Here is a 27,814-nt window from a genome sequence, read left to right as displayed (position 1 = left end):
TAAAATAAGAACCAATCTTGCATCACTTGTGAATCAACAAAAAAATATTATTATTTCTGAAAATATTTGGTTTTTCAGAAAACGTTGAATTCTTCATGTTTGCAGCATTGATTGTATTGAACATAAAAAAAGAAACTCATCAAACAGAAATATCTGTCCAATAAAGGAACAAAAAGTTGAAACTTCTATTTCAAAACACACACCCTCAAAATTACTCTTTGAAAAGGTGTTGTTTCAAATTATCAAAAGTCTCCTCTCCCAACGCAATTATATGGAGATTCCTTCTTCACCAGTTGTTCCAATATTCGCTGAAAATATAAGGTGACAATCTTTCTTCATCATTCTGCTTTTGTTGTTGCAAGTGTTCATCCACCTTCTCTTTCTTCTTCCTCTTCTCTCTTTTTCTCATCTTCTCTTCATTTGACCTTTCTCCCTGACAGATTTTTATTCTTTCCATCAATCCTATTCCACAGTTTCTCTTCCTTTTCTTCTTTCTTTCTCTCTTCCCTTCTCTTTTTCCTCTCATTCTTCCCAAGCATCATAAAAAATTCATCTTTTCCCTCCAACTGTAATCTTTTTTCTGCCCAAACCTCAAACTCCAAATCTCCTCTTCTTCAAAGAAGTCTTGTGGGGAGTGATTCATCATCATCATCCCCTCCCTCAAACTTTCTCTTCATTTTCTCTCTTCTCCATTTTTCTCTTCACACTCCCTCCTGTTTCACCTTGTTATACCACTTCTCCAGCTTCTTCACCCAAAACATCCAAATACATTCTTCTCCTTTATTCATCCTCCCCTTTCTAACTCCTTCTGAATTCTTCTTTTTCATCCATTTTGGCAAACATCCGATATTTGACATTCAAAAATACCCATCTGTTTATTTTCTGCGAGGGTGAAACTTTTTAGAGAACGTTTGTACTGATTGAAAGGAAATGTTTCGTGAAACATTCTCTGCATATATTCTTGAAAAAAAAAATAAAAAATAAAAATAAAAGCTTTTTATATTTTGTTATTACAATTCAAAAAATACATTTTCCAAAAAAAATCAAAAAAAATAAAATAAAACAAATCAAAAAGTTTTCTATTTCTTTCATTCTGAAAATTTTTCATCATTCAAAAAAATCATTTATTTTTGCAAACAAACACTTGCTCATTTTGTCCTTCTTCGTTTGCTAAGCACTCCCATTGCGAAATATCGACAATCCCATTTGACTCTTCTCTCTTCTCAATCTCTTGTTCCTCGCTTTCCGTTCTGCATTAGCCCTGCTTCAATCTCTTTCCTTCTTCCTCCAATTAACTCCATCCTTTCATTCTCTTCTCCGTCTTCTTCTTTTTCCTGTCTATCATTGCTCGCTTTCAATTCCTCCAATAATGTTGTCATTTCTCCTCATGCAAAGCCTTCCAATGCACAATCGTTCAACATCACAGCCTTTTCTGATCAATTGCATGCCTTTGAATAAAAATCTGGTATGTCTCCAAAATGCCTCTTGTTGAAATACCTAAAAAGGAAAAGAAATGTGAAAGCGAATGGCACAGAACAAATGTATAAAAAATTCAAACCTCACAACAAATGCAGAGTGGTTGATGTCCAACGACTGTTCCAAACTTCATTTTTCAAGTAAAAGCAGCCAATGTATTTTCAGCAAATTCAAAAAGATTACAATGAAAATGGCAGCATGTTCAACAAAGAATGAAGGCTTTGATTGAATTGAATGTTATTTTTGTGAAACTGTCGAAATCAGCGTTATTCTTTTGGTTTCGCCTAGCAAGGCAAATAAATGCATAAACTATCAAGGGCATGTTGCACAAAAAATTGTGGAGCCTTCAAGTGCACCCTTGTCAGCTATCTGATAAATTCTGTGTTTTGTGGATGAAATTGATATCTCCTCCATTGTTTGCAACAATTTGGTTCTGGCAAATAAAAGAGGGACTGTCATTGAACTAGGTGTTGGATGCTTTGTCATTCTTCCGAATACCGTTTGTTCGCGTCGTTGAGCTGCGTTTGTTGAATTATGATTTGATGATTTTCCTTCCTTTGAAAAAAAGCCCTCACTTCCAATCTTTTTGCTTCTGCATCTCCATCACAAATAGAGAGTTAAATAATTTATGACCTTTTTTTTCAATGCTTCTCTTAAAAAAAGGTTTAATGAAGAATTTACAGTTGTCAAATCATCTATTATGGTTGAATGAAAGAAAAAATGAGATTTGACAAATGATTAATTCAATTTCACAAACTTGGTATAAAGCATATATGAGTGACTATTTATCTTCCATCATTTGACTCATTATGTCCTTCTTTTTCTTTTTTAAGGGATTATTCTAATTTCAAACGTTCCATGATTATTTTCAAAAATTCCAAATTTGAGATTCGACTTTTTTCTGTGAAACGATGATTTCTCATTTTATGCTTGTTATGAAATACTGATTTATCCCAAGAAGATTTTTTTTTTTTGAATTTTTGATGTTTGTAACTATTTTTGATTTTTTGAGAGAAGAAATTGCAAAGGAGTGAAATAATTCTGTCATCATCATAAAAAAAAAAAAATTAAATATAAAAAAGAGAACAAAAATCAAATGATGAGAATGAAGCTGTTTTATTTAAAATTTGATAATCTTGAAATTTCGTTTCAACCATTTTCACTAATTGAAGATTTTTGTTCATAATAATAATTGTTTGACAAAAATGCAAAATACAAAAAATTAACTTTTGGAAATACAGATATCGCATAAAATACCGGACATCGCACAAAATACCGGACAAGATCGTTTTCTCAATAACCACTCAAAGAGAAAATCTGATAATATTCCTCCAAATATATCTAAACAAAGCTAACTCATTTGCCATACCGGGCATTCATTTCCATGCAGACTGAATATTTAAAAAATAATTTTTGAAATCTCGGAGAAACTCAGAATCCTATTTCTCCGAGATTTCAAAAATTATTTTTTAAATATTCAGTCTGCATGGAAATGAATGCCCGGTATGGCAAATGAGTTAGCTTTGTTTAGATATATTTGGAGGAATATTATCAGATTTTCTCTTTGAGTGGTTATTGAGAAAACGATCTTGTCCGGTATTTTGTGCGATGTCCGGTATTTTATGCGATATCTGTATTTCCAAAAGTTAATTTTTTGTATTTTGCATTTTTGTCAAACAATTATTATTATGAACAAAAATCTTCAATTAGTGAAAATGGTTGAAACGAAATTTCAAGATTATCAAATTTTAAATAAAACAGCTTCATTCTCATCATTTGATTTTTGTTCTCTTTATATTTAATTTTTTTTTTTATGATGATGACAGAATTATTTCACTCCCTTGCAATTTCTTCTCTCAAAAATCAAAAATAGTTACAAACATCAAAAAAAAATCTCTTGGGATAAATCAGTATTTCATAACAAGCATAAAATGAGAAATCATCGTTTCACAGAAAAAGTCGAATCTCAAATTTGGAATTTTTGAAAATAATCATGGAACGTTTGAAATTAGAATAATCCCTTAAAAAGAAAAGAAGGACATAATGAGTCAAATGATGGAAGATAAATAGTCACTCATATATGCTTTATACCAAGTTTGTGAAATTGAATTAATCATTTGTCAAATCTCATTTTTTCTTTCATTCAACCATAATAGATGATTTGACAACTGTAAATTCTTCATTAAACCTTTTTTTAAGAGAAGCATTGAAAAAAAAGGTCATAAATTATTTAACTCTCTATTTGTGATGGAGATGCAGAAGCAAAAAGATTGGAAGTGAGGGCTTTTTTTCAAAGGAAGGAAAATCATCAAATCATAATTCAACAAACGCAGCTCAACGACGCGAACAAACGGTATTCGGAAGAATGACAAAGCATCCAACACCTAGTTCAATGACAGTCCCTCTTTTATTTGCCAGAACCAAATTGTTGCAAACAATGGAGGAGATATCAATTTCATCCACAAAACACAGAATTTATCAGATAGCTGACAAGGGTGCACTTGAAGGCTCCACAATTTTTTGTGCAACATGCCCTTGATAGTTTATGCATTTATTTGCCTTGCTAGGCGAAACCAAAAGAATAACGCTGATTTCGACAGTTTCACAAAAATAACATTCAATTCAATCAAAGCCTTCATTCTTTGTTGAACATGCTGCCATTTTCATTGTAATCTTTTTGAATTTGCTGAAAATACATTGGCTGCTTTTACTTGAAAAATGAAGTTTGGAACAGTCGTTGGACATCAACCACTCTGCATTTGTTGTGAGGTTTGAATTTTTTATACATTTGTTCTGTGCCATTCGCTTTCACATTTCTTTTCCTTTTTAGGTATTTCAACAAGAGGCATTTTGGAGACATACCAGATTTTTATTCAAAGGCATGCAATTGATCAGAAAAGGCTGTGATGTTGAACGATTGTGCATTGGAAGGCTTTGCATGAGGAGAAATGACAACATTATTGGAGGAATTGAAAGCGAGCAATGATAGACAGGAAAAAGAAGAAGACGGAGAAGAGAATGAAAGGATGGAGTTAATTGGAGGAAGAAGGAAAGAGATTGAAGCAGGGCTAATGCAGAACGGAAAGCGAGGAACAAGAGATTGAGAAGAGAGAAGAGTCAAATGGGATTGTCGATATTTCGCAATGGGAGTGCTTAGCAAACGAAGAAGGACAAAATGAGCAAGTGTTTGTTTGCAAAAATAAATGATTTTTTTGAATGATGAAAAATTTTCAGAATGAAAGAAATAGAAAACTTTTTGATTTGTTTTATTTTATTTTTTTTGATTTTTTTTGGAAAATGTATTTTTTGAATTGTAATAACAAAATATAAAAAGCTTTTATTTTTATTTTTTATTTTTTTTTTCAAGAATATATGCAGAGAATGTTTCACGAAACATTTCCTTTCAATCAGTACAAACGTTCTCTAAAAAGTTTCACCTCGCAGAAAATAAACAGATGGGTATTTTTGAATGTCAAATATCGGATGTTTGCCAAAATGGATGAAAAAGAAGAATTCAGAAGGAGTTAGAAAGGGGAGGATGAATAAAGGAGAAGAATGTATTTGGATGTTTTGGGTGAAGAAGCTGGAGAAGTGGTATAACAAGGTGAAACAGGAGGGAGTGTGAAGAGAAAAATGGAGAAGAGAGAAAATGAAGAGAAAGTTTGAGGGAGGGGATGATGATGATGAATCACTCCCCACAAGACTTCTTTGAAGAAGAGGAGATTTGGAGTTTGAGGTTTGGGCAGAAAAAAGATTACAGTTGGAGGGAAAAGATGAATTTTTTTATGATGCTTGGGAAGAATGAGAGGAAAAAAGAGAAGGGAAGAGAGAAAGAAAGAAGAAAAGGAAGAGAAACTGTGGAATAGGATTGATGGAAAGAATAAAAATCTGTCAGGGAGAAAGGTCAAATGAAGAGAAGATGAGAAAAAGAGAGAAGAGGAAGAAGAAAGAGAAGGTGGATGAACACTTGCAACAACAAAAGCAGAATGATGAAGAAAGATTGTCACCTTATATTTTCAGCGAATATTGGAACAACTGGTGAAGAAGGAATCTCCATATAATTGCGTTGGGAGAGGAGACTTTTGATAATTTGAAACAACACCTTTTCAAAGAGTAATTTTGAGGGTGTGTGTTTTGAAATAGAAGTTTCAACTTTTTGTTCCTTTATTGGACAGATATTTCTGTTTGATGAGTTTCTTTTTTTATGTTCAATACAATCAATGCTGCAAACATGAAGAATTCAACGTTTTCTGAAAAACCAAATATTTTCAGAAATAATAATATTTTTTTGTTGATTCACAAGTGATGCAAGATTGGTTCTTATTTTATTTGTGCATATTAATTTGAGCATATTTCATATCCCCAGATTTTGCTTTTCTTTTTTATTATTGTTCATTTTTTTAAAACTTCATCCTTTTAATTTTTGTTTTTTGATGTGAAAATTGTCACCTGCATCAGCAGACACCGATTCATGGCTGATCGTAACCTAAGGAATGGCGTTGCATTGAAAGTTCCTCAGATGTCTTTCAAAAGTCCACAAAACGATTGTTGAAAGAAATCCTTTTTATTTCCAATTGTGTCAATAACTATAATTTATTTCTATTTGATCATCCGGAAAAATAAAAATTTTCAAATCAAAATTGATTGTCGTTCCATTCGAGAATGCATTTGCTCCTTTTTGCATGTTTGACTCTTGGAAAGGCATTTGAAGCACAAGATATCTCTGGAACAGTCACATTGGAGAACAAAGGTATTCTTTCGAATTTTTGTTTAATTCATGAATTGTGTTTATTTTGGTGAAGGAAACTCAAATAATGCACAATTTCAATCGAAAGTCGATAACAATCATTTGTTCCAGCAGAGTTCATTTTCAGGAGAGAAAACATTGCAACCAAGAATATCTTCAGTCAAAAACACATTTTTAGAATTCTTCAATTCTACAGTTGGACTGAAAAATGTGGCACTTGAACATTCTTCTTCACCTTTGATGCTTATCGCAGGTAAATCAAAAATAACGTTGGATTTGTGCATTTCCCACCAAGAATCGACATCTCCTTTTCATTTGCAAAGTGGAACTGTCAACATGGTGAATTTGAGTTTGACCCCCCAAATGAATATCAACCCTTCCAGTCTTGTTTTTCATCTGATGATTTAAATTCTGCCATTTTGAGAAATTCCATCGTTACAGATCTGACTGTTTCCTCTTCAGATTATTTCCTATTATCCGGAAAGAGCCAAAGTGAACAGATTTCTAACTGTGTCTTCAGGAACATGTCTGTGAAATCTGACAAGAACAGTGATTATCAGATGGACCATTCATGCTTGTTGAGTTCAATGGAGAACTGCGTCATTTATTCGTGCGTGAATGTATTTGAAGGAGGTGTTTCAAGTGGATCGCTTTCTTCAGAGAAATTTGCATGTGAAAACACATCGATAAATTTCGGGAAAAGAGAAACAAATGCACTTGAGAAAAAAGGGCAAATGAATTTGACAGATAGCCAATCCTTTTCATTGTGTGAATGGACTGATTGCACAGCACCACAAGGAGGTGCACTTTATGTTCATGACAATACAAATGCAATCCTTTCTGTTGAGAACTCTTCCTTTTTGAGATGCAACGCTTTGTCCACGTTTGGCGGAGGAATATATGCTTTGAATATCGCTGAATGTATTGTGCTCCATACCACATTCGTCCAATGTTCTGCAGCAGCAACCACGGATAATGGGGGTGGTGCAATAACGATTGAAAATATAAATATTCAGCTAATTGTTGATGATTGCTCTTTTCAAAATTGCTCATCCGGAAACGACGGAGGTGCAGTTGGACTCAGTTGGTCGAAAACAGAAAAACAGAAAGAATGCATCATTAATTCGCATTTTGATTACTGTCGATGCAATAGCTCTTCAAATGGTGCAGGAGGTGCGATTGAACATTGGAATCCTGCGGAAATAGTTGTAATTTCAAACTGTCTATTCTGCAATTGCTATTCAATGTGCGGAGGAGGTGCTGTTTACCAACACATAAATACAAACAATTACGGAATTTTGTTTTATTTCTGCTTTTTCCACAACAATTCATGTGTGAAAGGAGGACATGATATTGTTCTTCAGGGATCAAAAGAAAACAACATTGATTCCACTTGCTTTTCAACAAGGCAAACAGATAACAGAGTGAGCACAGAATATAGATTAATAATTGATAAAAGTGAATGTCTTCGAAATGATTTTGGAAAAGTCAGATTTGTCTCCTCGGTTCAAACAGAACCCAGTGCCATTGATGCATATGCATGCGGACTGCATGAAAGCCATCCTTGCTGCACCATCAGCCACTGTTACACTCAACTAATTCCTGATTGTGTGAGCGATATCGAGATACTCACAGGCACGATTTCAGAGACAAAAAGTGTGGACTGCAATATCAATTCTTTCACAATATTTGGCCAAAGCGATTTGAGTTCAATGGTCCATATTGAATTTGAAGCATCTCGTTTGTCTCTTTTTTCAGTCTCCACAGGAACGTTATCTGTCAGGGACTTTGTTCTTGTGCATGACTCGGTTCATCCGAATAACCGTGGGTCAAGGCTGTTTGAGATAAGTGGAGTTGGAGGAATGAGGATCAGCAGATTAAATATATCTGCTGGAAGTGGGCAAACTTCAGAAACAGCTTTTTCGACAGAACTGATAAACGTTCAGAATGGGATGTTGCAAATGGAACATGTGAACTGGGCAAAGACTATCTCCACAAATTCATTGTTTTCGCTTTCTTCAACAAATGAAATATCGTTGACACTTTCTGAGTGTGCCTTCAGTGGAATCAAAAGAACAACTAACGGAGCAGCTGTGATGTCATTTTCCAATGACAAGCCAAACATCGATCTGAATTCTTGTTCATTTTTTGGATGTGGAAGCACAACATCAGAAAATGGAGGATCAATGATGCTGTGTGCAGGGAATGAAAACGAAGTGAAAGTGAAAGGCGGATCTTTTGATGGCTGCTTTTGCTCAACGTCCAATGGTCTTGGGGGAGGAATTCTTCTTCGATTGTTGAATGAAAATCCAGATTTCCTGATTTCTTCCTCATTCGGAACAAACGCAGCCAAATGGGGGAATGATATCTTCGTCATTTCACCAGATTTGGAAGAAACAGCAAAATCAGAAAAAATCACATGTGTGACAGCCTCTTTGGATCCTGTTGAGAAGGTGAGAGGATATGACAATGGAAACATCAGTGTGGCCATTCCTCTGTGCATCTATCTCCTTCCCACCCCAGAAGAAATATATGCGAGCAATTCTGAGGCATCCGATCACTCACATTGTGGAATTGCTCAATTCCCTTGTTTGACAATAAAGCACTCACTCACACGACAAACAGAAGAAAAGAAAGTTGTTGTGAATGGAATGATTCAGATGAGCGATGAATTGGCATTTGGTGAACAGAAGCATGAAATCAAAGGAAACGATGATCAAAGTGGCTGGATAGTCTCCGATATTGAAATTGAATCTGATGCTGCGATGCTAACCACAAATGTTGAAACGGACTTGTCAAAGCTCATCTTCTCTCTTCCATCTTCTCTTTCGTCACACTCCACTTTAATTTCTTCTTTGTCTTCTTCGTTGACTCTGTCCCATTGTTCTATTTCTCTTCAAATGCATTCATCAAAATTGACATTTCTGTTCTTATCAGTTGAGTCTGGCACCTTGGCCATTGATTCGTTTTCAGCTTCGTCAATCACTTTGAGTGGAAATCCGTTAATCTCTTTATGTGGAAGTGGAACAAATACCGAGTCAATGAGCACCAAATGGTTGAACATGACGAAAAGCAATTACACAAAAATCGAAAGAGCAGCTGGAAGTGGAGGCTGCATCAACATTGACAACATCGTTGATGAAAATACGAACACACAAATAAATATTGAAGAATGTGATTTTGAGGAATGCTCTGTGCAGGCTGATGGAAGCAGAGGAGGGGCTATCAATGCCCAATTGAAGGGGAGCACTCAAATGAATGTTATTTCATGCACGTTCACAGGATGCACAGCACCAGCTGAAGAAGAAAAGATTGGGTTTGGAGGAGGAATGGCACTGAAGCTGATTGATGATGGTTCTTCATTTATGATCTCATCCCCCATTTTTGAGGCAGACAAGCCAAATTCTGCAAAATATGGAAATGACCTGTTTGTTGTATCATTCAACTTGACGAAGAGCATCACAAATGACTCACTTCCATTTGTGTCTGGGCATCTGGATGATATTTCATTGGATTCAATGAGGGGCTTTGATGGAAGTGACACAACGAATGCCATTTCATTGGCATATTTCTGGATCTCACTTGGCTCAGAGATATTTGTTGGCGGTGAAGGGAAAGATATTGGTGCCTGTGGATTCTCAGATTATCCTTGTCAATCAATTGATTATTCATTGGAGAGAATACTTGTTGGAAATGAAAGGAAAATTAACATCATTGGAAAAGGAATTCTCCAGAAGGGTGCTGATTTCAGTGGAATTTCAATAAGCTCAAATAATGAAGAAATGTGCTCTTTGGAATGTCTCTCATCACTTGAAGGAGCAGAAGGAGCAGCAATGAAGATTTCTGGAATTGCCAATTTCGAACTGATTAGCTTTGTGATGCCATCTTCATTCACAAATGGAGTCAATTATTTGATGCTTGTTGACTCAAGTGAAGGAATATTGACTCTGAAAGACTGCTCGTTCACAAAAAATGAAGAAAGTGGAGAAGAAATAATGAATTTTGGTCTGATCAAAGCAGATGGAGGGACAGTTGTGTTGGAGTTTGGTACAATGCAATCACTCAGCTTTTCAAAAGATGTAATTTCTGTGTTGTCAACAACGATATTGAATGTGAAAAACCTGACAATGAAGAATGTTGAGCTGGAGGGAGCAAGCGGATTGAGCATTTCAAAGAGTTCAAGAAGAGAGACAAATGAAGAGGAACAAGATGTTCTTATTGAGTGGAGTTTATTCGAAAAAGTCACCCAGAACGCAACCGATGATATTCCCGTCATTCGAAATGTGAATGATGAGCCATTGAAAATAGTGATAAGAAACACAACGATGAAGAAGTGTGGGGGAACAAGGTGCGGAAATGGAGGAGGGATGTTTTATGTTTTGAATGAGGGAGGGAGCTTCGATTGCTCATTTTGTACGATTTCTGAGTGCTTTTGCTCCACCACAGGAAGAGGTGGGTGGCTGTTTTTAGAATGCACCACGGTGGTTGAGCAGCCTCTGAATTTTATGTTATCCAACATCACATTCAAAAACAACGCTGCATATAGAGGGAGAGATGTGTATGTTCGATGCCACTCAATCGAAACACAAATTGTTGAAGAGCAATTCTTGTTGGATTTCAGATCGCCGTTTGTGAAAGAACTGGCTTTATGGGGCTGCACAACAGACTCGTTTGTGGAGGAAGAAGATCTTTTGCTGAGAGTTGTGAAATACCAGAGCGAGACGATATTTGTTTCTTCTGTTTCAGATAATCACGGAGACAGCAAGCAATGTGGAGAGTTCAGTGTTCCTTGTCAATCGCTGAATGTTGGAATCCAGCACGTTATTCCATCTCTGTACTCACAGCTGTTGATATCAGAAGAGACAATAATCAATGGAGAAAGCAGTGCTTTGAATGTGATCATCCGTTCATTGCAATCTCCCTCAGCTGCTTTGGTGCATCTGAACTCAACAATAACCAACAAAGGGAGTATTATCACTTCATCAGAGACTGTTCGGATTGAAAAATTGAAATTCAATTTTGGTCAGTCATTTTCTTATTCTGGAAGTTCTATAATCTTCGAAGAAAATGGCCAGCTTTCTCTTTTGTCTGTTGATTTTTCTTCGATTTTGATATCAGAAAACATTGAATCTGTTGTTCTCAATTCAACATTGCTGAGCATCGAAAATGGAATTCTTCATGTTGACAACTGCTCGATAACAAAGCTTTCATTCAAGAAGTCTTCGTTTCTGTTATATGGAGATGAGATAAATATTACGAATGTTAAATTGAAACAAATTGAATCAACAACAGATGTATTTGAGATTAGAAAATGTGGAAGTGTTGTGCTGAATGGAATTTATGCATATGGAGTGAAGCTGTCTGATTGCTGTATCATTTCGATAAACTGTTCAGCTTCAGGAGCAATTACTCTTGTTGATTCATCATTCAACGACTGTTCAAGGAATTCAGAAGGAGCTTCTGTTTTCTCCGCTTCTTCATCATCTGCTCATACAGTTCTTTCCAATTGTTCGTGTTCCAACTGCGTTTCTCACTCTGATAAAGGGAGCATCATGGAATTTGACAACATGACTGACGTAGCAATGGATTTATGTCGATTAACAGGAGCCCTTGTCAAAGAAAGTGAAAGCGAGAGAAATAATGATTTCAGAGAAATATGTGAATGGAATGGATCGCTTGTCCACATGGAAAACTCCAATCTTGACTCAAAAGAAATTAAGATTGAGGATTCTTCAAAGGGAGGAATTTCGATTAGAGGAGGAAAGACAGTTATTGAGATGGGAATGTTTGCAAACAACAATCCATTCATTGAAAAATATCCCTCTCTTCGTCAAAACATCATTTGTTCAGGTTCTGCATTACTGACCATTTCCAGCTTGAAAGGTGGAGATGGACAAGAGAAGAATTCTTCACTTTGGATTTTGAATGATGGATGTGATTTGAGAGGGATAGCAGGAGAAAAGGTCATCTCCTTTCTTCATTCCAAGACTGGAAGATGCTTCTCTCATTGAAAATGGAAGCAATATTTTTATCAAATTCAAGGGATCTCTTTTTGTGCCATGTGACTTGTCATTCAGATTGATATTCAAAACAGGAGATGTGGAATTGGTTGAGACATATCCATTTGAGGAAGACAGTTTCATATCAGAAACAGAAGTGATTGGGAAAATCCCATCAGAAAATATTTCAACGATTGCAGATGAAACAGAGGTGTCGGTGATGATATTGTTTGGAAAGCAATTGGCTGCAACAAGCCCACAGATTCTGAAGAACAAAACAGAATCAAAGGTCAAAGGAAATGAAAGGATTGTTGAAGGAGGAAAAGAAGGAAAATCTTACTGGTTGTTGATTGTGATTGTTCTTGTTGTTTTGTTTTTGATTGTTCTGATAATTTCGGTGATATTCATTGTTCGATGGAGAAAGGCAAAGAATGAAGAGAAGGATCTGAGAGAGATTGTGAATGATACTGTGAGAAAAGATCCGAAGGCATTTGAGATGGTGACGATGGAGATGTCACCTGAGGAGCAATGGAGGAGAGCAGAGAGGGAAGCAGAGAAGAAGAATGAAGAGAGGATAAAGAAGAGAGTGCATGCGAAAAGCTTGGGACATTCCGAGTCGTCAGAGCATTTGTTGAGTGAATGTGGCTCAACGGAATATATTTTGGGGAGAGACTCAGACAAGATCCCAGAATGGATGCTAGAGAAGGTTGATGAGAAGGAAGAAGGGATAAGGAAGAGAACACTATGGCCATCTATCTCATCCATCTCATCCATTTCAACAACTGATTCAGATTCAACATTTGTTCGTGGAGAGGATCTGTGCCCAACCACATCATCAATGTCGAATCTGGTGGATGCGATGGCCTGTTCATCTCCACATGAGAAGCTGATAGTGGATCTGAGGGATTCATTGTTCATGCTGCTCCACGGAAGGAATAAGACAAAAGAGATGGCAATTGGCACATTGAAGGAAAGAGAACAAACAGCTGCTCAGATCCTGTTCTGGGTGGCGAACGGAGCCATTCACTCGTTTGATGAAATGGAGAATCCTCTTCAATCATTATCCAATTTGAGTCCTCACATTGTTCTATTCTCAGAGCACATGGTCATCTGTATTGTGATGCACTCTGACTTATTGTCAGATGATGACTCAGATTCCTCATCCATTTCATCATCAACTGTTGTCACATCTGCCAGTGATGATGATGATGATGACTCTCTGCCTTCATCAGCCTTTGAGGAAGAAGATAGTTTCAAAAAAGAGTGTCTGAGATGGAAGGCACCAGAACTGTTGATCAACAAGAAGATTGGAGCAACGAAGAAGACAGTGGTGTTTTCGATCGGGATGATGCTGTGGGAGTGTCTGACTCTTCAAATCCCATTTGGAGAATATGAGGCAGATGTGGCAGGGCAGAAGATTGTGAATGGGGAGAGACCAGGGCTGGAGAGCATATGGGAATCAGAGATGTGTGAGGCGGTGAAAAATGGGTTGGATGGAGATCCAGAAAGGAGAGCATCGCTTGTGCAGGTGAAGCGGTATCTGGTTGGGCGGTTGCCGTCTGGGTACACGATGGCGACGGTGTCAGATGCAATTGCATACTGCGATGGTTCGGATGTTTGTGAGTCAGAATACGTTGAGCGAAGCGGGGTTATTGTGAAGCTGCATTCTGGATCTGAAAGCGAAACGCAAACAAGAGAAAGCAGTGAGTGATGCAGAGTGGAGAGTGGGGCAAGCATTGATGAGTTTTGGGAAAAGGAAAAATAGAAAGAAAGATGAAGAAATGTTTTTATGAATAAAGAATGAATTAGAGATGAGTAATAACAGAAATGGATTTGTTATTCTTTGTTTCGTTGGATTTATCCAAACAAAAAAGCGGAGGGCAGAGATATTTGCAAAAGGCGCCACTTTGTTTTTGTTAATTTATTTGCTATTCAACAACACCTTTTTGTTTTGTTGATCAAATTTTTGAAATACTTTTTATTGAAAGAAGATTTGTGTGTTTCGTTCATTTGCCAATAATTTTCCCTTGCCCATGATTGCATTTATATAGAAACAATTGCAGTGTTTGAATTCATCAGAAACCCCAGGGTTTTTTTTTCTTCTGATTAATTTTTATTATTGCTTGCTTCGAAATATTTTCTGTTTTCTTGAATATATCACATGAACAATTTAATTTTTATATAAACTCTTTTTTTGTTTTGTTTTATCCTTTATTCCTTTTTGTTGGGGATAATGTTGTTCTTCACTTATGTATTTATATATTTGTATTTGTATTTGTTTGTTTTTCATTATTTGTCAACCACTTGCATTTTTTGTTTGCTTCAGTAATTGTGCGATTTCACTTTTATGTTGTTGATATTGAAGCTATTTGTGTTGTTTGAATTCTTTGAATGATATATTGTTTTGCATCACCATTTTCGCTGGGGAAGGGAGAATGAAGAATTTTGTGGAGCCATTCTTCTTCATCTCTACAAATCAAATATTTTATTCTTTCATTCATTCATTCTTTCTTTCTTTTTTGTAACTCCGATTCTATTTTTCTCTGTTCTGCTTTTCGTTCATCTTCCATCTTTTAGATGAGAAGACGAGCACAGGAGCATTGCAAAACTCTTCATCTCGTACAATTTTGATTCGTTTTGAAAGAAAATGGTCTTCTTTTTTTCTTCCAGTTCATCATGACTCTTCTCCAGTGATTGCGTTTGAAAGGACGAATGAATGAATTTCGCATAATATATTCATTCACCTGTTGTATTTTGGAGCTTTCAGATTCGATTGAAAATATAGAAAGAAATATATCAAGATTATAAAACAGATTTTTTTTTTTTTCATTTTCATAAATTGTCAAAAGCAAAAATAACAAAAAATGATTCAGAGAATCGGTTTTCTTCAAATATCAACTTGATCAACAACTCATTTTGAATGAAAACAAAAATGAATTTGGATTTATTCAATGCAAAAAATATATCGCTTTGAATTCTTTGATTGTGATGATAATAAAAACATAAATTACTCCAACTGGAACAATGAAAATACCCATTGAATTAAACAAAAAAATAGAGTTGGATGATCTTAATTGACATGTCGTTTGATGGAGCTTTCAGATTGGTGACTAGAAACCATTTCTTTCAACAGTAGTTCTGCACTATGACTTCTTTTCTCCTGTGTTCGTTTTGTGAAAAACAGAAATTTTTATTCATCGTTATTTAGATTTCAAATTTTTGATCCATAAAAAATATTAATTTACAATTGATCGGGTTGAAAACAAATATTCTTTTTGAAATAAAAAAAAAAAAAAATGAAAATGAGGTCTCTCCAAATTTACAATTTTTTTCTCAAAGAAACATACAAAAATGGTTTTTTAACTAAAATTTTCTGAAAAAAGGAATTCAAGAAGCGTTCATCAAAGATTGTTCAAAAGATTCGGGGTGGGAGGAAATTTTAGGTTAAATGAATTTCAAAAATAGGAAACTTGTGTTCTAAAACTCATTTGATAATTATTTAATTCAGCTCTTCTTTATTGATACATATGCACTTTTGAATTCAAATTAACTTGAATCGCAAACTTATTATCAAGTTTCTTGTTGAATAAAAAACATAACAGCTCAGATCATATTCGTTTTTCTTGATAAATCAGAGTCACAAATTCGGACAATTATTGACGGTGCTTGAAATAGATATTTGAGTGATAATTTTTGTAATCATAACCTTTTTCGGGATGTTGATTATTTAATTGTTGCATTTCTTAAAGAAGAAGTTCTGAATACAAAAACATAATTTTTCACAACTGTTATTATAACAAATATTTATTCTCTAATAAAGATGTCCATGTCTTTGAGTAATTTTTTCATTTATCAATGTACTTTTTTCGATTTTCAAGAAAAATTCTCCAATCTCACATTTTTCAAGTGAAAAATTTGATATCGATAATAATCACTCATTCTTGAAATAAATAACATCGATATGTCAAAATTTTTTTGAATAATTCCTTTTGTTTAATTTTCAAATAAAATGAAAATTTCATATTTCGATCAAATTTCTGTTCCCACTCACCAAATTTTGCTGTCATGAAAACACAATCTCGACATTGTTTTTATTTCCATTTTTATCAAGTTTCGTAAGTAGGAACAGAAATTTGATCGAAATATAAAATTTTTTCTTTATTTGAAAATTAAACAAAAGGAATTTTTCAATAAAATTTAGACATATGGGTATATATTCTTTATATCATAACTTTTTTCGATATGTTGATAATTTAAAATCACATGAAAATTTTTAAATAAATAAATCACTGAAATGTGAAATTCATGTCAATTGAATTAAAAGTCTATGTTAAATGAGAAAAAAAAAGAGAGATATTCCGAATTAGAATTTTCACTTTTTTGTGTTCATGAACAAATAATAGAAAAAAACATTTAAACAGTATTCTCGATCGAAATTTTATGATTTCGAAAACAAACACCTGCATTTTAGTTGAAATTTTTTCCATTCTGAATCTTTCTTTTTGTTATTGTTGTTTTCATTCGGAAAATATGAAAAGTGAAAGCTGCCGCATATTTGGACGAAGTAGTGTTGCTCCATAAAGATATGTGAAACCTGAAAAGAATTGCCCAAAAAGTTAAAGCCTATCCCTGAAGCTGGGATTTGAATCAAATCTGGAATAGAGCCACATACAACCATCAAATCGTTTTTCATTCCTCGGATATTCAAGGGATTATTCCAACTTTGCCATAACTTTGGAGAAAGATAGAAAGAAAGAACTGTTCATGGAATGCAACAGATGGAGGAGTCGAGTTCTGAAATGCAAGCAAACAAGAGTGAGAAATTTCGCATCTTTCATTGGCAAGCTAATTGCAACTCGCTTCGTTTTCAAAGAGCTTCCCTCCTTCTTCCGTCGATGTTCATGCTGCTGGACAGAATGGTCAGAAAGGTGGGGTGGAAAGGAAAAATGAGAATCAACCCATCAATCCTTCCGAGCGTTCAAAAATGGATATCGGGACTGAATGCGAACAAACCGAGACAGCTTTGTCCAATATTCCAACTACAAGCAACCTAAACGACAGATGCATCAGAGAGAGCTTTTGGAGCGGAACAACAGATGAACAACAAGAAATACGATTTCCATCAATCGCTTCCATGGAAGTTGAGATGCCGGAGCTCGAATTGCAGTGAATAAATTCAATCAATCGAACACTCAACCATTTCAGACACCTTCTTCATGCGAACAAAGACTTCAGCTTTCTTAACAGATCAGACAATACAACAGCGGTTTTCAATGTCAATTGATGGAATGAACGAACAGACCTAAGAAAGTTGAAGATTAAAATATGAACATTTGCCCAGAACAGTAACATTCAGATTTAAGCCCAACACTTGCCAGGGACGAAGAATGTCAGAGCAGATGCTCTCTCCAGGCTAAAAAGAGGGGGAAATTACTCCATTGAACAAGAAGAGCTAAACGAGATCACGGAAAACCTCAATTTCAAAATAACGTTGGATGCGTTTGCAATAAAGGGGAATACAAAAGCGGACAGATGGTTCGGTCCAGGAAGTCCACTAAACGAGGACTGACTCCAGCAATCATGGCTAAGAGGTGTTATTTAAGCCCATCCTCCGATCCCACTAATTGTCCCAACGATTGAAAAATCAATTGAGGAAAAAGCACGTATTCTACTTCTGATTCCAGATTGGAGAGGGCAGATATGGGAACTACTGATAAGAATGTCAAGGCACTGCGAATGGAGATGGAAAGAACAGAACCAGGTTCTGAAGGAAGGAAAAAAGGAAGGCGGATGAAAATGACTGAAACAAGTCATCCTCAAGGCAGAATGAGAATAGTCCTTATCAATCCTTTGAATCACAAGAAGAAATATGATTTCGGAGAATGCTTGTTTCAAAAAGATATTCCGAAAGGATAATCGATGAATGCAAAAATAGCGTTACCGAAAACACATGGAAAGGGTTTTCATATAGTTATGAGCGTTTCTGTGAAATATGAAAAGATGAAAGAAACGGAGATTTACAGGAAGCTTGGAGTGAGTGGGTTGAAAAATGTGCTTCCATTTTCATTAGCCTGAAAAACAAAGGTTCGAAGGATTCGATGCTCAGATAAACATGTGCTTCATTATTGCTCATCTCAGAATAACTGAACAATAGAGGCCTTGGAGAATCTGCTCTCAAACAAAGGTTATTAAAATCATTCCGAAGATCAGAAAACAGGAAGAAAAAAGACAAACAAGAGATTTGAAACACTAAACTGTGGAAAATGTCATTGCTTGGAGATAACTGGAATCTCGACTTTCATAAATTGACAAAATAGTCTATATCCATATGAATGTTGTTCTCCGTCTGTCGCTTTACGGAGTTGGAAAGGATAAACCAACAGAATTCAACAATTGGAGACGATTCAATACAACTCGATTCATCATTAAAAACATCAACAAAGCGAACAGATATTATCATCCCGTTCATAAAAGAACAGCCGCTTGCGTGCCAATCCGCTTCAGCAAAGGAACATGGAAACAGAATCAAAGAGTCTCAGTCAAATGCAACTTCTCAATTTATTAATGAAACAACCCATCTAACCTTCTCTGCAAGAAGGATTTGTTAAAATGCGGGGAAAATGTTTCAAGAGGCAGGGATTCAGAAGTGTCCACAAACTTGCTCATTTGGCATGCATCTATCACTGTACAAACGATTGTGGAAATTCCCTAAACCAAATTGCTTTGTTTGCCAGACTCTCTCCAAGAGGAAATACAACCACAAAGCATTACGTCCAAACAGATGTGTCAGGCAAGCTAACCCGCGTGATAGCAAGATGCAATTCAACTATTCTCCAACCTGAAGAAAGTGGGTTTGATTCAGAGTCCGATTTAGATTCTGAGGTGGAATCCGATTCCGAAACAAATTACAGTTCACAATCCGAAGAACAAACATCAATACAGAAATAATTTGAAAAAGGAGCTCAAATTCAAAAACAACAAACAAAATTTGCATACCAAGATAAAGAAAAGGAACGAGAAGACAATGAAGAAAACAATTCCTCCTTGACAGTAATCCACGAAACAAAGATTGAATACTTTATCCGAACGAGATCTCGAAGCAATTATAGAATTGGAAATAAAACAAAATGAAGAAAAGAATATCAATACAAGTTAATAATCAATAACGCATTTTCACAATTTTTTGTGCTCTCATTAATAAAAGAAAAAGAAGTGAAATAACCATTTTCACCCAAAAATATTATTTTGCTTCACATGGAAAATGAATCGAAAAATTCACAATTTTTTCTTTTTTTGTTTACCGTTTTTTATTTCGAAGATAAATCAATTTCAATCTTTCTTACCGATCGGATCTTTCATAAATTCGATTCCAAATTATCAACAACCAAACTTAATGAATTTTTTGTTTCTTTTTTCAACAACATTTTTTTATATTTTGTTTCCAAAATTATCACATTTCCGCCATTCATTTTTTGTGAATGTGAAAGCGTGAAACTTTTTTTGACAAATTTTGAAATTAAATAGCAATGAATTTATTCGATGACTCACAAATCATTGTCAAAAATTATTGTTTTATGATCAGTTCAATTTTTTTAGAAAACTCTGAGTTTTGTTTCTGAAGTGATTATCAAATCTTGGCTAAATACTGATTCAACATTTTTTTATCAACTATTCGAATCGAAATACAAAAAAGTTTTTATAAGGAATTGTATTCTCTCTCTCTCTCTCTTTTTTTTTTTTTTTTTTTTTTTTTTTTTTTTTTTTTTTGGATTATGTGTGAAATTTTGAAAGTTCATGGAGATAATTTCTTTCATCTAAATACTCTCACATTCGAAAGAAACAATTAGCTGTTGTTCGATTTTTTTTCTACTCAAATGAACTTTGTTTAAATATGAGTTTGTTTTTTTTCTTATCAGATTAAATTTCAGATATCGAAAAACGACAAACAATCTTTATATGTCTTCTTTATGGAATTTTCTTAAATGGTAACACTATTCCAATTTGAATGACGAATGATAATCTTTGATAATTCTCCATCACATTGAATCGTCTTTTGTATTTATGTTGTTTTTTATGTCAGGTTAATGAATCCAGTGAAAAATGATACACTGAATTTATATTAATATTTTTTGATTTCAATTTGATAATTTGCATCGTCTTCATTATCGATCTACAAGCATTTTCTTTTCCATTTCATTTTGTCACTCTTTCTCCTGCAACTGTTTTTTTTTTCTTCTCCATTTTCTCTTCTTTCTCTTCATTTCTTTTCAAATATGAAAAATCTTCTCTCGATTGTTTCTTTTATTTATTTCGCTGAATTGAAGCACAATTGATATCTTTCATCCTTTGACTTGATTCATTTTCGCAATTTCTTGTTTTTACATCTTCAATTTTCTTTTTTTTTTGGAGGAAATCTTTCGAACAGCTGCTCTTTATTCTTATTGTAGTTCAATGAGATTTCTTTTTCTGGTGTGCAAATAATTCTTTCAAGAACCAGATGATGTCATCTGCAAAATAGCAGGTTGCCTCAATGCACGTTTTGTATTGGTAGGTTTAATTGGAGCAGAAAAAGCATCTGGGAAAATATCGAAGATGGAGGAGCGAAATGCATAAGAAAAATGATAAGTTGATATTTTGAAGTTGTTGTTATATATTTTTTTTAAACTTTGCAAAAATTGAATTATAGAACGGTTAAAGAAGATGAGTCAAATTCGGTAGAAATTATTTGATGATGATGTATCTCCTTTTTACAAATATTTCCACGGCTTCACCACAATGTGATGAATGGCTATTCTTAAAAGACAACGATGATTTTATTTCTCCTTTTTTCATTTTATCTTCAATTTGTTTTAACCAGTTTTCGCAAATAATTTTTTCGAAGATTTTTGTTGTGATCCAGCCAGAGGAAGCAAATATATAGTTGATATTGAATGAAGAAAGTGTGATAAATTCTGAAGGTGTTTTTTTTGCTGGCCAAAGAAGATATGAAGGTAGACAAGAGCCATCCGCACATACACACAAAGGCATAAAGTTGTGTTTGAAGTTTTTTTTGGTAACGGGGTAGAAGGGGGTTTCTGATTTTGCAAACAAACCACAAGTTTGCAAGAATTGTCTCCAAAATGAAGTGAAGTTTCGTCAAAATAAAAGATACATGATGCACTAATTTCGATGCTATTTTCAATCAAATAAAGTTCTTCGAATAATTTTTATCCAGAACAAGATGATTGCAAAGATATTTTTGTTAAGTCTAAAGGTTTGGAAACTGCAAAATGAAAAGCTTTGCGACTTTGAATTGCATAATACGCTTCAGTTTAACCTGGTATTTTTTTTTTCTTCTTCATCATGCAATGATTGCTCGGAATGATCCACAATCTGAAAATAACTTTATAAAATGAATTTCATTGATAAAAAAATAGCATAAACCATTATGTGCACATCCTTTCTTTAAAATGTTTTTCATTTCGAAAGAAGAACAATCACTTGATTATTGTTAGTGTTAATAATGGTGGACACTTTCAATAACTGTGGACAGTCGCATTATGTCAACAACCATTGATAGTTGCATTTCATCAATTAACCCAATTATTCCCTTATTGAACACAAACTTATAAGTCATGCAGAAATGAAACAACTTGCTCCCAAGAATATTGAAAGATATATTTTTTATTTTTCGGAGAAACACGGAAAAATAAGATTATTCATGTTTCTCCGAAAATAAAAAAATTATTATGATGAAATATCACTGTGTTGGATAAGTGATTTTAATAATTCATATCGGTTTAAATTCAATGAAGGAATAATTGGGTTAATTGTCAAAATGCAACTGTCCACAGTTATTGAAAGTGTCCTCCATTATTAATACTAACTGTGTACATATATATGCAACTGATGTGACTATTATTCACTGAAGTTCTTGAAGACAATTGGGAAAAAATATGCTTTTTTGCTATTTTTTCACAAGGTGGGTGATTATTTTCGATATCATATGTTTCCATATAAAAAATTCGGCTCGAAAATATCCCTTGAATGCTGCCAAATGAAGAATGAAAAATGTAAAGGCCAATTAGAAACATCATCATCTTTATTAGAGCAAAAATATTTATCAATAATTCAGTTGTGATAATTCAACAATTCAAACATATAATCACTTCCCAATGACAAACTACGTATAAAAAATCGACACCCCGAAAAAAGTTATGATTCCAAAAATAATCACACAGGTATTGAAAAATTGCTTCACTCATCACTTTATTTCGCTTTTTCATATTTCAAGAAAAATTTGATTTTCATATCTGTAAACAGGCATCGTTGTTATCGAAACATAAAGTTTTCCAACTTTTCACGAATGTCAAAAAATAGACCAATTTTTATTGTGTTTTTTGTAATAAAAAAGAAAATGAAAAGTGCATTATTTTTCTATGAAAATGCCTGAAGTCATATATTTTCCACTAATTATTTCATTCACATCACACAGATTACAAAGAATAAGCCTGCTATCATATCTGTCAATTGAAAACCAAAAAATAGGAATTGGAAAATTACTGCAAATTTTCCTTTTCAAATGGATGAAGCAATCAATTACGTAAACTTCTTTCCTTCTTTGTGTGCATAGAAGCATAGTGGGTTTTTTTTCCTCTGTAACAGCAGCAATGGCACAGAGCGCAGCAAAATCATTTTTGTCAATTGGAGGTGAAAACACAATTGTGGAAATTGACGAAGAAATTTTGGACACAAGAAATTATCACAAAGGCAGATGGAAGAAGGAGATCTGGCTTTTTGGAGCTGTTCAAAGAACTCAGGATGTGAAATAAGGAAGCTTTTTTATTATCTGAGTCCCTAATAGGAAAAAAGATACATTGCTGCCAATCATTCAAGCGAACATCTTACCAGGAACTATAATTTTCAGTGATGAATGGAGAGAGTACTCATCTCTCAGTGATTTCGGTTATGGCCACAAAACAGTCTGCCATTAATATCATTTCAAAGACCCAGAAAGCGAAATATGCGCCAATATGATTGAGGGACTTTGGAGTCAACTTCGAAGAGATTTTCCTCGTACGGGACTGAAGAAATAATTAGTTCATGATTAAATTTTTTCTTTTGTGTTTCAAAAAGAAAAAAAACTATATGGGTAATTATTTTTGAAAAGTCGCAAATGTTCAATTTTCAAATAAATCAAAAATTAAATATTTTGCTCAAATTTCTGTTTCTTCTCACGAATCATCTTTTTAATGAATAAAATAGCATTATTCAGAAATAAATTCCATATCAGAGAAGTTTGGTGTATGTCAACAAAAATTTGAGCATTATATGAAATTTTTGATTTATTTGAAAATTAAACATTTGCGACTTTTCAAAAAGAATTACCCATATAATAAAAATTTCCATTTTTTTTTAGAACTTCCTTTTGTGTAATTTTCAAAAAAAATAAAAATTTCATATTTCCATAAAATTTATGTTCACACGTTCGAAACTTTTCTGTAATGTAATTGGATTATTATTTTTGAAATCATAACTTATTTCGTTGAGCGATTATTTTCTGAAAATGTTCTTCTTTGGCAAGAAGTTTTGTGCACTATTACTAAATGCATCACAATTGTTATTCTAAACCAAAGTTTTAGAAAAAAAAAATGTAGATATCTTTCATAAGCCTTTTTATTTCAAATGTTTTTTTATTGACATTCAAGACAAATTTTCAAACAGATTATTTTGAATGAAATAATAAAATTCCAAAAATCATCACGTAATTAATAACGTTGTTAGGGTTTTTGTTTTTTTTTCAGTGAAGTTTTATTAGTGTGAACAGAAATTTGATGGAAATATGAAATTTTTATTTTGTTTGAAAATTACACAAAAGGAAGTTTTTTAAAAAAATTAGCCAGATGGGTGATTATTTATGAAATCATAACTTTTTTCGGGGAATTGATATTTCAAAGGTTGTTTGTCTTTGACAAAAAACTGAAAAAAAAAATTCGAAATCCTTCTTATTCATATTTTCTGTTTCAACAAATAAAATAAAAATGAAATACAGATATCGAATAAAAATTCCGGACAAGATCGATATCTCAATAACTGCAAGAGGAATTATTCTGACAATTTTCCTCATTAAATACCTCATCAATACAAACTCATTTGAGAAATAAAACTTTCAAAATAGCTTCATTTGGGCTCAGAAAAACTAAATTTTGAAAATTTCGGAAAAATACAACATCCTATTTCTCCGAAATATAAAAAATAATATTTTTCTGAGCCCAAATGAAGCTATTTTGAAAGTTTTATTTCTCAAATGAGTTTGTATTGATGAGGTATTTAATGAGGAAAATTGTCAGAATTTTTCTTCTTGTGGTTATTGTGACATCGATCTTTTCCATTATTTTGTGCGATGTCAGTTGTTTTTTGCTATTTTGTAAATTTCATCAATCTTTTCTAAATTTCTTTTTAAATAATAAATCAATTGATTTTTAAATAACATTTTTATTTATCTTTCAGAAATTGAAAGAAGTTGAAATAAATGAATTATAAAAATGCATAAATTTCATTCACCAAAGCAATATAAAAATAACTTTTCAACAAATATATTATTAACTTCAAAATAAATTTTCGCATTTACCATGAGAATAAATATTATTTCATTGAAATTGAATTAAATATATTTTCTAATGCAATTTTTCCAATTTTTTATTTTCACTTTATAATTCTTTTTTATGATATTTTATAACTAAATATTAATTAATTCAATTTCAAAATTTATATAACTTAAAGTAATACACCAAAAATAATTCTAATTCGAAAAAAACAATCCATTTTCGAAAAAGAATAATTCAATTTCGTAATTTATTAATTAGATTTCGAAAAGAATAATTCAATTTCGAAAATGAATATTTCAATTTCGAAATTCATTAAAAACTGAAATTTTCTATTTTTCTAGAGAATGGATTTCGGAAAAGTTCAAGTTATTTTTTTCCAAACAAACATTATTACTCAAAGAAAACTGTTTTTTTTATAACAATAATCAATAAATCAATTTTTTAAATTTTTATTCATTTTCGAAAATCATCACCGAAATGACAGAAATTACAAAAAATTCATGGAATTGAATAAAAAAATAAAAATATGTCAATTTCAATCACGTTTATTGAATAACAAAAAACAAGAATTTTTTACCAATAAAAATATTTTTTTTACTTTGGTAAATATATTAAAATCATCAATTTTAAATACAAAAATGAATTCATTTTCTTTTCAAATATACTTCAAAACAAAATATTTTCAATCAAAATGAATGAAAATTATTTGAAGAAAATGCATCATTTTTCAAATATAGATAAGCAAAGTGAACTGATGAAATAAAAATAATGAGAATTCAAAACACAAAACACAAGTTATTCATTCCACAAATCAAAATATTTTTCATTTCGAAATTGAATTATTCTTTTTCGAAATCGAATTAATAAATTACGAAATTGAATTATTAATTTTCGATTTTGAATTATTAATTCCGAAATCGAATTATTAATTTTCGATTTTGAATTATTAATTCCGAAATCGAATTATTAATTTTCGATTTTGAATTATTAATTCCGAAATCGAATTATTAATTTTCGATTTTGAATTATTAATTCCGAAATCGAATTATTCTTTTTCGAATTCGAATTATTAATTACGAAATTAAATTATTAATACCGATTTTGAGTTATTCTTTTTCGAAAATGAATTACTTTTTTCGAATTTGAAATATTTTTGGTTTAACAATAATAAATAAAAAATCAAACAAAGTGTATTCATTTATCAATTTATATATATCTAGATTTTAATTAATTGTTTAAATAACATGAAAAAGTAAAAAATTACCAATTCTGTTTATAAGAACAATTGAAGACAAATAATTTCAATTGTAATTTAATTTTTTCGAATTAATGAATATTTTTTTGTCTGATAATTTCAATTTATAAAGATGTTATTTCAAAGTTTTATATAGATGGAAATTATCATTTAATATTTATTTTTTCGAAAGATTATATTCGATGATCAATATAAAAATTTTTTATTTGTGAAAATTTTTGTTTTATATATAAAAATTCTTTATTTAGAAATTTGATGATATTAAAAAATTATATTTAATTATAAAAATTTTTGGTAAAATATGAATAGAAATATTTTGTAATTTTTTAAATTTTATTTGTAAAGAAAATGGATGATAAAATTAGTTTGTGAAATGAAAGAAGGATTTAAAAATAGATCAATTTGATATTTAAAAAGTATTTATTTAAAATGTTTTTTAAGTCTTGGAAATAAATCTTAGATTTTAAGATGTTCATATTATTGTGAGTTAGTTTGTTATGTTAATAAGAATAATTTTCAGGTATTTTTAGAAATCTGTTTTTAATTTCTATTGTTCCATCTTTTTGAAAATTTTACTTTTGGCAATGTGAAATGCTATTTTTTTGAAGATCTTTTATTCACAATTTGTTATTATCAAATTTTTGAAAATTATCATTAATTTTTTGAATATTCAAAGAGAGAAATTTTTTAATAAATGAAAGAAAAATATTCAATAAATTTTTATCCTCTAATTTTAAGAAATATTTTTCTGTATGAAGTTGTTATTTTTCGTTATGGCAAACGAATAATTTGATCAATAATTCATTTTTTGTTTTTGAATACATGAACATTGATCGATTCTCTTTGAAAAGTTTTTTTTTTTCTTTCCTCTCGTAGTTTCGTTCTCACCTTTGCTGATTTGATATCCAATATAACGTCTCCATCCAAATATTCCTTGATATGCTCCAAATATTTTGCTGCGATGGAAATGACATCCAATTTTACATCAGTTAATTGTTGACAAATATAATTTCGAGCTGCTGATAATGCAGTCTCCCCTTTTTCCTTTTTAATATTTTCACTTTTGATGTATTTTTCTGCTGCCATCCTATTCAGTTTTATTTGCAAACAAATATGGACAATGCAATAAACTCCAAGAATATTTTATCACCTCCAAAACATAAGTGTTGAATGTTTCTATGATCATCCGAATGTTCCATTCACTATCTTTTAATTGAACATTGTGATAAACAGTAGGCTCCGCTAAATTAGTATCAAATAATGAATCCTCCTCCACAACTTCATCCGGAAAGTTCAATCTGTTTGCAACTATTGTAGCTTTTAGAGTTTTTTCGACATATTCATTTTGAACTTCCCCACCTTCCATCCATTTGGCAACATAAGCAGTTGCCATCATAACAGATTCTTTTTGATCTGGGTTGTTTCCAATTTTCAGCAAAGCAGAACAGATAAATCCAGAACGAAGAGAATGAAATCCAAACATGGTTTCCGGGTACCCTGCTTGTTTTGCTCTTTTTTGAAGTCTGACTCTCATTGCACCTTTTCTTATCCCCAACAAAAACTGTTTTCCCAAAATTCCAAGATTCCAATCATCAAAATAAGTCAGACTCAATCCATATTCCTGAATAAAATATTTCTTCAGCCACCACACTACATTCAACGTTTGCTTTTTGCTTATGTCCCTCTCAACAGTCACACAATAATCATCTTTTTTTGTTTTTTTTCCAAATTTCAACCTTGCAGCTATTTT

General features: G+C 32.6%; 2 protein-coding genes across 2 annotated transcripts; one reads left to right on the top strand and one right to left on the bottom strand.

The window, feature by feature from the left end:
* Positions 1 to 1,341: 1,341 nt before the first annotated feature.
* Positions 1,342 to 1,609, bottom strand: MONOS_15596 (uncharacterized protein; the record flags this gene model as incomplete). The annotated part of the gene is made up of 2 exons (XM_067868481.1): positions 1,342 to 1,497; positions 1,559 to 1,609. The coding sequence occupies 2 exons, from the start codon at positions 1,607 to 1,609 to the stop codon at positions 1,342 to 1,344; spliced, it is 207 nt and encodes a 68-aa protein (XP_067720320.1).
* Positions 1,610 to 6,747: 5,138 nt separating this feature from the next.
* On the top strand, positions 6,748 to 15,020 carry MONOS_18219 (uncharacterized protein; the record flags this gene model as incomplete). The annotated part of the gene is made up of 2 exons (XM_067871217.1): positions 6,748 to 12,008; positions 12,301 to 15,020. The coding sequence occupies 2 exons, from the start codon at positions 6,748 to 6,750 to the stop codon at positions 13,931 to 13,933; spliced, it is 6,894 nt and encodes a 2,297-aa protein (XP_067720319.1). The 3' UTR covers positions 13,934 to 15,020.
* Positions 15,021 to 27,814: the final 12,794 nt, after the last annotated feature.

The sequence above is a fragment of the Monocercomonoides exilis genome, assembly GCF_001643675.1.
Source record: "Monocercomonoides exilis strain PA203 chromosome Unknown scaffold54-601524, whole genome shotgun sequence".
Taxonomy (NCBI): Eukaryota; Preaxostyla; order Oxymonadida; family Polymastigidae; genus Monocercomonoides; species Monocercomonoides exilis.
The sequence above is the reverse complement of the archived record's forward strand: the minus strand, read 5'-3'. Positions and strand labels throughout refer to the sequence as shown.